This window comes from Zosterops lateralis (assembly GCF_965231275.1).
Source record: "Zosterops lateralis genome assembly, chromosome: 9".
NCBI lineage: Eukaryota > Metazoa > Chordata > Aves > Passeriformes > Zosteropidae > Zosterops > Zosterops lateralis.
In genome coordinates, this window is record NC_139769.1 from 16,855,434 (window position 1) to 16,867,941 (window position 12,508).

Here is a 12,508-nt window from a genome sequence, read left to right on the forward strand (position 1 = left end):
CCGCTGACAAGGCAGACAGGCAGAAGGCCGTACTGTGAGTCCCAACAGGCTTAAGTATAAATGATGCACCTGCTGCTCAGGTGTCCCTGCAAACTCCCTGGCACAGACATTTAATCTTGTGGGAGACATTCAAGTTGCTCCTGGGCTAAGCAAGGACTTCTGGCTGTCTGTATTTCCAAACCAGAGCCTTAAAACTGCTGTTTTCCTCCTAAACCTTTTTATGGTGATAGTCCCAGCCACGGTATATGGTAGTCCTCAAAAGTCTGAATGTTTATCTGAAATCAGTAGGAACTGGACAAATAAATATGGCAGTTGTATTCTTTAAACACTACAGCCCTTGTGCCTGCATTCCCTCCTTGGATGCTGCATCCCTGACAATCACTGTGGTGTATTGTTGTAATGGCTGACATTCACAAATGTGAAGTTACATATTAAATAAAAATCACTCTGGACCATCCTCGATACTTTATTAACTTAAAACATTGTTCTAATAAATATGTACCAAGAAATGTAAGACACTCCATAAAATCTAAATAAGGACATTTACAAACTTGTCAACAAAGTAAAAACAGCCTTTTTTTTTTTTTTTTTAACTGAGGTACATGCAGAGCTGTTAAGGCAAATTAAGTAAATTATACTTTTATAGTAAGTCCTGCCCACCTCAGAAAGTTTCCCCTTTAAAATTAAAAAACGAAAAACAAATATACAACTGATGCTATTGAGTAGCTATTTTCCAGATATTAGAACAAGCCCAGAATGTAGAAGCCAGTAATGGTTCTGGACAGAAAGTCTGTGCTTCCCTGGTGCTCCTGCCCTCCTCAGGCAGGTTCACTTGGATTGGTTTCTAGTTCTAAGGCATAGTTCTGTGCTTTGGCTTTTCCGCTGGTCTTTCACAAGCTTCCTTCTCCCTAGCAGAGGTAGGAAGAACTAACCCTCCATGCCTCAAACACACTGGCAGTCAGGCCTTGCACAGACAGAGATGGCTCAGGGAGGATAAAAAGGACCTCTCTGTAACAGTTAATGCAGCCCCTGATTTGCACCAGAATAAGTGAGAGCAGGATCAGACCCAAGCTGGTACCACTGGTTAAAAACCAGCAAGATGTCAAACTTTGACAGTCCTGATCCTCCAGGTTTTCCTGACAGGAAGTCATCCAAGAGTGAACCCATTCAGCACTGAACTCAACTGAGGCAGGTGCTGATGGCTCTCTGTCATTACCCCATGTAAACACTGTTATATCCATGTTTCCCTGCCAGCTGATTCAAGCTACTGAAAACTTAGAAGGGGTTCATCATGACCATGGGAGAAATATTTTCCAGCTTGCAGATATTTGGTAGCTTATCCATCTTTGGAGAATTAGGCTTTCTATGTAAAAGACTTGTATTTCAGTGTTATTTCAGAAACAACAAGGGGAAGAGAAAGAGAGAAACCCCAGCCTTTTACTTTCCCCTTTCACAGTCATTCAGGTTGAGCTGTCCACACATGGTTCTGTGTGCTCTTCTTTCCTCTTTGAGCTCCTGTTCAGAAAGGTAATGCCAGGTCTGTGTTCAAGACAGGGCTTGGGTCCAGCAGGGAAGCCAAGGGAGTCTGTTCTCATAGTGTTGTAGGCGCTTTCTGTATTGTAGTTTGGACTCATTTCAGGCCATGCTGTGTCTCCCGGTGTCTCCGTAAATCCACCTTTCGCTGGAAGCCTTTGCCACACAGATCACAGCCAAAGGGCTTGAAGCCTGTGTGCTTCCGACTGTGGGTGATGAGGTTGGAGCTCTGACTAAAGGCTTTTCCACACACCTGGCACTTGTGAGGCTTCTCACCTGCAAACAGAAGGTGGGAAAGAGAGAGGCTGTGAAAGAGGCAACGTGCTGCTTACATGGGACCGCAGCAAATACACACTGGTACTTAAAGCTTATCAAAGAGATTTTTGTGTGATTACCTAAGAAGTCATTCTTACAAAAAACCCATGCAGTTGGGAGCCTCAGAGAGCATAAGCCGAGCATCCACTGCAGCTGAGCAAGCCTGGATTTGGGTGCACCTCCAAAAGCCCAGTACAGTCCTGGGAGTAGCCTGAAGCACAGAGTGCTCTCAGGACACCACACCTTGTTAATGTATTTGTCGGCATGGCTCTGTGCAATTTTAACTGGCTTTGTGTCCTAGAAACATGAGGAACTCCTGGAAAAGTGATGAATGCCTGACATCGGTTACTATACCATCAGCATGAGGGCAGGTGGAATAGGTAGACAGAGGTTGTTAAAACAAATCCAGTGATCTGGGGTTTGTCCCCAAGGGAGCTAAGAGGGCCATTAAGTGAATCCTGAAGGGCAGGGTTCATCCAGACACCTGTTCTCTCTGTTCTCCACACTGCAATGCTAGCAGTCAGAGCCCTGAAGTTCTCCTGCAGGCAGATATGTAAATGGGAATAAATGCAGCCTCTGGAACTTCTACAGAGGAGTCAGTGGCAAAACTCCATGGGAGCAGGATCTAAGTATATTTTCATACTGTTTACTATCAAATAACAAATAAAAGGGAACCCAACCACAATACCAAGCCGGATTTTCTGAGTGGCTTTGCACCTGCAGAGCCCACTGGCTTCAGCTGGGAACAACAGACTCTTCAGGTGTTTGAAGACCAGATTCTTAGAATTGAAAAAATAATACAAAATGTGCTGAAGGCTCATTTCACAAGTACATGGTACATATGGAAGGACTCTCTCATTCAGTTAAGGACCTGCTTTTATATTAGCAATTTAAAAGCCCAGGCACAGTTTCTGATCTCACAAGAAAATAATCTAATTCAGAATTTGTCTGAAATTCTACTTAAACCTCATTTGAAAAAGTGTCTATGTAAATACTTCTTGTATTACTTCATAAATAGTTCTTTTTCATCCAGCAACCTTCAGTGAAAAATCTTTGTAAGTAACATTTATTATTCACTGGTTGTCACCTAGAAAAGTCACAGCCAAGCAGTGCTAAATATAGCACCGTTTCTCTACGTATTTGCCCTTTTTAGGCTTCACCCTTTGTATCTGCTAGTGGCCACTGTCAGGAAGAAGGATTTTGGTCATCTGAACTGTAGATCTGGCCAGTACAACTGATACTTCATGTCTACAGATTGTTCCATATCTTACATGTTCATTTCCCTCTACTTAAGTGAACTGTGCGGTTCTGAAAGGCAAGATATTATTTTAATGATTTCTGATAAACCTGCCTTCTCACTGAATGATACTTTTGAAACAATTTCCTTTGGTGATTCACCTGCACTTTATATTAGTTTCCATGTTCATTAGTAACAGTGAAACTTGAGAACTCTGCACCTCTCCTTCCATTCTGTATCAAACTGCAGCCATTTCTCAGAAAGTCCAGGTGGAAGTGCAGACAATCTCTGAACAAATATTTAGACTAAGACCTAGGCCCTCCAGTTTAGTGTTTGATCTAGAGGAGGAGACTCCTGTTGTTCCTATTGTAAATTGGTAGATCCTGCAAAAAGCAATGCTGTAATCAAATTCACCTGTCATTTTCCCGGGACCTCAGCTGTAAATCAAGGCCACGCGAATATAATACTCTACAAATCATCTTACACAAAAGCCCTTTGAATAAACATTGGTGGATCCTATTAAGAGAACACTGATTGGATTGCGAGGATTTTTGTAGGTTATTTTGCAGCTGCTGTTCATTAAACCACATAAAGATCACCCTCCTTTGCCCAAGTACAGCTCAGATAGCACAAACAGCAGCGGGACAGTGAGAAGCACAGGGAGGTGTGTGTGCTGTCCCCCGTGAGGAGAAATGGATTGCTGCACAGAAACCTCTTCAGAGACCTGCCCTCGTGTTGGGGCTGACACCAGCTGCAGGGCTGACCTGTGTGAATGAAGGTGTGTTTCTTCATATCAGATTTCTGGTGAAACCTCTTCCCACAGTACTGGCACGGATAGGGTCGGGTGTCTGAGTGGATGAGCAGGTGGGTGGACAGAGTAGAAGATCTCTTAAAACTCTTGCCACAGATCTTACAATCAAAGCTGCGTTCCTGCAAAGAGATGAGCCCAGACACACACACTACATCACACCAATGACTCCATCAGCAACAAACTGCCCAGCAGCATGAGTGTTGCCCCTTCTGCCTCAGCAAGAACTTACACCCTCCAGAGAGCTGGACTGGCCTACGCAGATGATAACACTGGATTGATAGTAGCCCCACGTGATAAAAAAGATAATGCATCCTCTCCTAGTGTTGTGCACTACTAAAATTTCATTGAACAGCTCTTCCTACTGGCATGAATGGCCAGGTGGAAGCAACCCCAATGGACTGGACAGAGTCTGCCAACACATTTTATCAGAGGCCTGAGACACGCAATCACTCTACTGGGAAGCCCAACAGCTGCAGCACTGTTCAGAGGCCACTTCTCCACTGTACACAGGAAAGTGGGTGCCAAGGGCAGCTTGGGTTTCTTCAGAAATCCCTGTGGTAGACTGAGTTCTGGCATGGTAATAACTAACTGCTTTTTTTAGTTCCATTAAAATTCAAGTGGAAGGTATATAGAGCACCTGGGACAAACAGCTTTTCAGCATACTACTTTAACCAAACACATCAAGACTTTACTGTCTCTCACCTCTCCCTCACACACTCCTCTCCACCAGTTTCTTATATATAATCTCTTCTTTCCATCCTTTAACTTCCATTGTACCTTCCTCTTCCTTCTATGCTTTCACACAATCACTTTCTTTATTTGGCTTTTAATGCATTCTCCCCAAAATGCTGTCCCTTCCATGGACACATTTTGCAATGCTGCTCTTTTCACCACTGATGGATAATGAGGTATCTCCCATCATTGTGTGCTCTGCTGGTTGCACACTCACTAAAGAGCAAAAAAACACTGCTGTAACTCTATCCTCCAAAAGTCAATCTGAAGAAGGAAGATTTGCCAGGTCAAGTGGGTGGGGAAGGGGAAATATGGCATAGTATCAGCAGGTGGAAAATGTTACAAGTCCTCCTACCAAAATTAACCACCATATTCTTTTGGTGTGTGACTCAGTGTGTCGAGACGGGTGAAGTCAGTGCTCTATACCTGAATGGTCGTTCAGATGTTCCCTGCACTGACAAAAATTACTACAAACAAGGGAAGACTCACTTCTTTGTGGGAGGGAGGAGAAAGAATGAGGAGTGCTGCATCAGAAGAAAGCACACTGAGGTGCTTTAGCTGTTAAAAAATGCTAACATCTGCATTACAATTTCCAGCTCTGAGAGTGAACATTTATTATTTTCTGTTACTTCTGGAGTGCCAGAAGCACCCATTGCTTAATACAGATGCATGCGAGGTCTGAAGAATGGAAACAAAGCCTGTGTTCTTTAATTACCTGATTAGCTTCATTGCACACTAGCTGGATAGCCCTTCCTCTGACTGTCCCCATATTCTTCACCTACAACTGCCCACTGCAGCCCTCCCACGTTCTCTTCCCCTCCTCAGTTTAGGTCCCTACCTCCTTGCCCTGTATCTGCCTTCATGGCTTCCCCAGGCAGCAGAACAGAGCAGCTGGCCCTGGCCCCCAGCCGTCCATCCTGGCAGCCTGCCTGCTCTCACCTGCGAGTGCACGGCCTTGTGCTGCTCCAGGCTGACTGCATGGCCGAAGGTCTTGCCACACATGTCACAGGCAAAGGGCCTCGTGCCACTGTGTGAGCGCCGCACATGGACCTCAAGGCCGTGCGGTGTGGAGAAGACCTGAGGAAAAAGAGTACACGCTGTCAAGTTTGCCAGGGAGAAACGGCTGGGGGAGAGTCATACCCAGCGTGGGAGATAAGGATCCCTACCTTGCTGCACTTCACACACTTGTAAGAGCCAGTGCTGATGAGCAGTGGGCGACACAAGAGGTCAGACTCCACTTTGATGCCACCTGGCCCCTTCTCCTGCTGCAGCCCAGGCTGCGTTTCAGCATAGAGTCCAGGAGCTGCTGCTGGCGGCTGCTCAAACAGCCCCGGAGGCGGGGAGCTGAAGTCACCATAGAGTCCCAGGGAAGAGCTACACTCAGCACCATAGAGGGCGGGCTCGGAGCCGCGGTCGCAGAAGAGCCCCAGGGCTGAGGTCCGCTCCAGCGTCGGGCAGGGCCTGTAGCTTTGCACAAGGTGCCGGAGCTCCGAGCCACCCAGGCTGTTCCACATGTACGGCTTGAAGGGCACCGAGAAAGGGGGTGCTTCATCTAGGGATGGGCACACAGATCTCTCCGAGGCTGTGGAAACACAAGGACATGGGAATTGGTGTGCTTCACGATCCAGACACTATACTGAGGCAGAACAGTCTCAGCGTTCAGGTTTATGTCCTGAGCCTGACCACTGTACTGAACTTTGAGGCTGTCCTTTCATCTCAATGGGAGTACATTTTATACTGGACATTAGGTAGGGTCTGACTGTCCAGTACTACCTACTTGCCCAGTGTCCCAGCCAAATTATTTAAAGCCAACACCAGTGTTGTCTGCCTCCATCTCTGGATACCTGGGTGTGTACACACTGATCTGACTAGCAAGACTCTAAACACCTCAGTCTGCAATTTCCTGTAGTTTTATCTGCAGCTTCTTGGAAACATGTATCTACCATGTCCCAAGATGGACATCAAAGTTGACAGTCCACATGTTTAAGCTTTGATGGAGATCACACACACACACATTATATATATATGTGCAAATATTACCTTACAGAAGTGCCAGACAGAGTAAATGTGCTGAGATTTACCTGGTCAACAACATGAAAAAATCTTGTTGCACAATTTAATGCCCAAATCTAGTCTCTCAAATTCATGCCCCAACTGACCATAACTATACTACTACAGCATAACTTAAATAAGTATCACCTTCTGAGGCACTTGCACGTTGTGCTTAATTTTTTCAGAAAAAATAAAATTGCTCCTCATCTGAAAGAAAATCAGTGTTGTTTCAGATGGCTCTGAGGTTCCCCACATAAAGAAATTGAGTCCAGTCAAAACACAGGGCTTTGTAAAATCATTGGATGGGCCACATTAAAACCTGAAGACACAAGCCTATTTTCTTAGCAGTTGTAATCAAAGCAAATTTCCACTAGGGCAACATTAAAATGGCTTCAGCAGTCTCTAAGAGGCTTGCCTTCAGCCGTGACATCTCACCAATGCAGTGGGCATATGAATCACACAGCACAAGGGCAGGAGCACAGCCTTTGAGAGGAGTGTGTAAAGGCACAACTGCTCAAGGAGGAGAGCACAACTGAGCATGAAACGTGAGGCACCAGACCCCAACTGCGTCTGCCACAGATGCTGATTAATGCCCGAGGTACACTGCTTTCACTGCTCATCGTAACAGGCACTGGGAGAGTCAAATGTCTCCACTGGAAAAGAGTTTTAGTGAGCCAAGGAAGAGATGAATCAATAACTACTGAAATTGCTTCACTGAGATATTGGCATCCCTCATAACTTGGGCTTCTGGAGTAACCTCCCTTGACCAGAAACTTGTCCACTCCCAATGGATCTCTTACTTATTCATGTCAGCTCCCATGGCTTTTTCATCCTTTGGCAAACCCAGATAAATGGGGGTGAACTAGGCAAAGAAGGTACGATGTGTTAGGCTATTCATTTGGATAGGCAAGTGGTCACTGAGGGGTTACAGAAGGCAGTAAGAAATGAGGTTTAAATTGAGCTTTAAATGACTTGACTTTTTCCTATCTTTGACATAATTTCAGATGTTGACAGTCTCAAATTCTTCCATTGAAAGAAATTAGCAGTCTTTTGGCTGGAAATATACACACACATACCAGCTGGGACATTTGAAGAGAGTGACGAAATCAAATTAGCTGACATGGTGTTCAGCATGATTTTTCCTGTTCTGCACTGACTGCAAAGTTGTGGTCAGCATCGCATCATCTATCTTTTGTCTTTGCAACCAGTTTCAGTGTTGCCATCTCTCACGATTTTATCACAAAATTCAAACATATCTTAAAGTCCCAGCTCTTAAAAAGGCATGATTTCATCAGGCCCTCGGCTTTGCTTTTGTTTGTTCTTGTTATAATTTTATTTTTTCCTTTTAAAGCCAACTTATAACTCAAATTGTAAGAAAAGCGTGAAAACATAAACCCTCAATATTTCAACGCTAGAACTGAATATCCATAAGGTATTACTTACAATCTTGATTTCTGAGCCAGTTCGTTGAGTGAGAGGGGAAGGCTGACCTGATTTTTGAGCCCTTGGAATTGGCAACACAGGATACAGTGAACATTGCACCACAGATCAGTTTGCGTGCTATGTTCCTTCCATCACCTCACATGTTTTGGAGCCCTCTCAAGCACAAATGCAGGGAAGTTCCTCACATTATACTCAAGCTATCTAAGCCCAGTGGCAAAGCAACCTCCAAACTCTGCTGTGCCACACTGCAGGGCATTTCTGTGTGTGCCTCTTCTCCACAGCATATAGTGGGGAGCAGAGGTGAAGAGAAATATTCTCCCTCATTTTCCTAGAAATTCTGTGCAGCCGTTCTAGAGACTACTTCTGGGAGGAAAAAAAAAATCAATGCTTGTTTTTGAAGGCAAAACAAACTCAACCTTAAATGGGTGGGAACAGATTGATATGCACAGCAAAGAAAGATTCAAGTGTCCTCTTACACAAAACACCACACTTTCTGCACAACCCCATTATACCCAGGAAAATCTGTCTCTTTCTGCAGCATCAACAGGCTCATCAGGAGATACTAATACTGCTGCACTGAGCTCCCGTGCACCTTCTGCATATGCACATGCAGGTGATTACAGACACATGTAGAAAATGAAGTTAAATAACAAGGTGATTTGCTCTGATGGAGTTAACAGGTATTATGTCTGTATGTTAAATGACTGCCTACATCAGCAGCACAGCACTCAAAGACAAAAGTGAAATAAATTCAGGTTTCACTGCATATTGAAGTGCAACCTGCACCTATGTTCACTTCTAGAGATAAGAGAGTGGTAGTGCCTGGCAAAGCACAAAAACTGTGCCCCATCCAAACGCAATTGTAGGAATACAGTCTCTCACCACTGCATCTTGCAGAAGTGACCTAGACACAAATTCTGGCTTCACACTGAATCTGACAAAGCAGCTGGAAGGCAGAGGGGCTGGAGGAGACAAGCTATGGTAGGAAGCCCAGCTATCTAATCCTGTTGCCATTGCCTTCATCATAAATATAACAGCACCTCTCTCAATGCACTGAGATTCATTTAATAAATCTCTTTCAGTACTTGGAGTCCCATACCTTCCTGGACCTCCTATGAATGGGATTAGACAGACCCAGACTGCCCACCCTACCCTGAAAAATCGCGATCTGAGGACATCATCCTCATTTTGTAAAGTTATTTTCCCTAGACAGCCTGATGGTTGGCTGGAAGCTGATGAATCCCACAGTGAGGGAAGAAATGAAAAGGCAGGAGAAAAACGCAAAGCAGATCTGGTAAAATACCTGCTCTATTTTACATCTGTCTTTTTGACACCCCGTGAAAATGGTCTGTTTTCTGTGCAGAGATTGTAGTTATTTGGGAACGGAGGAGCAGGAAAAATTCATTAGAACAAAAGTTACACACATTGCTATAGTCTGTGCAGAAGTATTACCAGAAGAGTAATGCAGCAATGCTGCATTTGGTCTGATGTATCATTTGCACAGACGGAATGTGTCCTGTGTCTGATGCTAGACAGCATTTTGAATGTCCCCTCAAAGGAGCTTAGTATTCTTGAAAGAAGATGAGGCTTTAAAAATGTAAATCCACATCATTACAATTAGCCATTCATATGCAGGACACTGTAAAGACGAGGTGGGAAATGGTGGCAAGCGGGACTAAGTATTTGTTTGCTGGCGTCTGCTGTCAGTCGGTAAAGCTGACACAATTTTTCCTTCATCAAGACAAAAACTGTCCTTTTTTCCAGCTGTCTCTTTTTAATCGAGGCAGTAAGAAGTGGTTTTATATATATATATAAAATATATAAATATCTTTTTTCCTAAAATGACACGATTGTATTTTTAAACGAGATAAGTATTTGTGCCAGGCTGGGGACAGCATCTCCCACTGCTCCAACCACATCAAAGGTAGGACAAGGGAGCTAGAGACAGGAGCTGCAGCCATAAGTGTGAGTTTCCTGTATCTGGGGTGTTTAAATCTGACCGTCATTGGTTTTTTCTTCTCTGGTTTTTACAAATGTGTTTTTAGAAAAGAAAAATAAACAAACATTTTTAAAAAATAGCAAAAGAGGGGGAACGGGTGAAGGGAGAGCCAGATCTTTTTTATAGGCAAGAAATAACCTGAAAGGGCGTTAGGAAAAACGTCTAGCAGGTTGTACAAAACAAAATCAGCGCTGTTTACTACAGATACATAGACTGCCTGTACTGTCTTTAAAGACTTAAAAACTCCGCGTAGGTACAACCCTGTAAGAGAATGCTGGAACCTTTTAAACATAATCCGGCTTGCCTCTAACAATTAATCACAAAAAATCAACACCCGATGTCATGACAACTTTCCTACAGCCTGTCACCCGCTGCTCCCTCAGCAGCACAACACGGGCTGGAAAAGCAACCCCAAAGAGGTAACCCGAAAACGAGCGGAAGGAACAGATTCTGGCAAATCTGGGGAAAACATAATAATGATTTTCAAAAGGTAGAGGCAAATCTGTCCCTTGTACTCGTTTGTGGCAGTGGCGCCCAGCCATGAGATGCGCGCTCCACTGCCCCACGGCGCGGGCACGGACGTGCAGCCGGAGCGCCGCTGAGCGCTCTGCCCCCGGCCCTACCTGGCGACACGGAGGGCGAGGGAGGTCTCCAGAAATCCTCGAACTCGGACACTCTGTCACAGACACTGCCCTCGCAGCTGGGCGCTGACTCGGAGGTGCCATCGGCAGCCTCGGTCAGGTGGGATTCCGGGGAAAAGCGCCCCTGGGAAGGCTCCGGATCGGGCAGGGCAGTGCGGCACAGCTCCGTGTCCTCGGGGATCTTGCTGTCTGCAGGGCAAAAGAGAAGAGGGAACTCCTCAATGCGGGCCTGCGGTGGGAGCCGGCCACCTCCCGCGGCGGCCCGCTCCCACCAGGGTTTGATGCCCGACTCTCTCCAAACCCGCACCAGCCCCGCCGCCGTCCCGCAGGGGCTGCGCGGAGCCACGAGCACCGGGGTGATGTCGGGCGGGTGGGCAGCCTCCGAGTGAGCCTCAAACCGAGGAATTCCTACCTGCACAGATCTGGGCCAGCACCGTCTCCAGCCGCAGGCTGTAGTCCTCGTCGGCGGAGCGAGGCTGGTGGTAGCTGTGCGCTTTCTTGCTCTTCACTAGGAAGGACCTCGGCATGGTGGGGGCTGGCACGGCCGGCACGGCCGCACTCCCTCTCTAAGCGCCGGGCACGGCGGCGGCGAGCGTCACCCCCGAACGTCCTGCGGGGCGGCGGCGGGGAGGGGACCTGCGGGAAGGCCGGTGAGGGCCGGGGGCGCCGGCCGGGAGGGGCCGCTCGCCAGGGGCGGCGCGCCAGGTGGCGGAGCGCAGGTGGCTCCGGCCACCGCCCCCGGCCCCGCTCGCCTCGCCCCCTCTTCCAGAGCGCAGATAGCTCAGCCTCCAACCGCCCCCGGCCAACGCCTTTCACCCCCCTCCCTTCCACCGTGGGCTTGGGCCGCCCCGGGCACGCTGCGACGGGCGCTCCGGATTGCGGGAGCAGGCAGTAACAGCAGCCGGGCACCGCTCTTGGGACGAGCGGGGGCCGAGGGAGCTTTGGGCGCGGTCGGGTGTTATCCCGTCCTTGCCCCCGCGCCGGCAGCCACGGCACAAGCGGCACCAGCTAATTTCCCCTCCGAAACAGCTCATCACGTCCCACCGCCCTGGCCGGGCTGGCCGGCGCGGGGCTGGTACCGGGGCGGGAGGGGAGTCGTTACAAACCCGACGGCCCAAAGCTGGCGCCCGAGAGGCTGTGGCTGTCGGAGATACTGATTCACCCATCCCGCCCGAACCACGATAACATGAAAACGAACCAAACGGAATCTGTCCTGCAGCCCGCAGCTGGGCACGCCGCGCCACCCTGCAGCTGCGGGCACCGAAAGCCGGGGCGGGGAAAGGAGGCGAGGTGGGAAACCTCCTGCGGGAGTCGGGGGCTCTGGGTTAAACAAAACTACCCCGAGCCGACTCCTCAGGGCAAGGCCGCAGAGGTTCATTCGAGCCCGTCCAGCACTGGGCCGCCTCCGCCGTTACACTTGACTTTGCAAATAGCGAATTTAATCCGCTTTCTTTTGGGGGATTGGGGGACCTCTTAGGGTTGCGACAGAACAGCGGGAAGAGGCCCAGCCCGTCAGCTGGCCCCGGGAAGTGCCCCACAGGTGGCGGCACGGGCTGCGCCACACAGCCCCGGCCCGTCCGCTCCCGGCAGGGGCAGCGCCGCCAAGCGCTGCGGGGAGGCGCCGCCCCCTGGCACGGAGCCGGGTGGGAGCTTTGCTGTGCAGACCCACCTGTGCCTGCCTCCATCCTTGAGCGGGGCTAGCGGCCGCCGGGCCCGCGGGGAGGGGGCACAGAGCTCAAAGCGGC

General features: G+C 48.1%; 1 protein-coding gene across 2 annotated transcripts; it reads right to left on the bottom strand.

Moving 5' to 3' along the window:
• Positions 1-462: 462 nt before the first annotated feature.
• GFI1 (growth factor independent 1 transcriptional repressor) lies at positions 463-11,290 on the bottom strand (the record flags this gene model as incomplete). Of its 2 annotated transcripts, XM_083867979.1 has the most annotated exons (6): positions 463-1,809; positions 3,850-4,015; positions 5,568-5,705; positions 5,795-6,210; positions 10,746-10,952; positions 11,176-11,290. In XM_083867979.1, 6 exons carry the CDS (start codon positions 11,288-11,290, stop codon positions 1,631-1,633), a joined length of 1,221 nt encoding a protein of 406 aa, XP_083724105.1. The 2 variants fall into 2 exon arrangements, with proteins under 2 accessions (XP_083724105.1, XP_083724104.1); XM_083867978.1 differs by lacking the exon at positions 463-1,809 and having other exon boundaries at positions 3,665-4,015.
• Between the last annotated feature and the right edge of the window lie 1,218 nt (positions 11,291-12,508).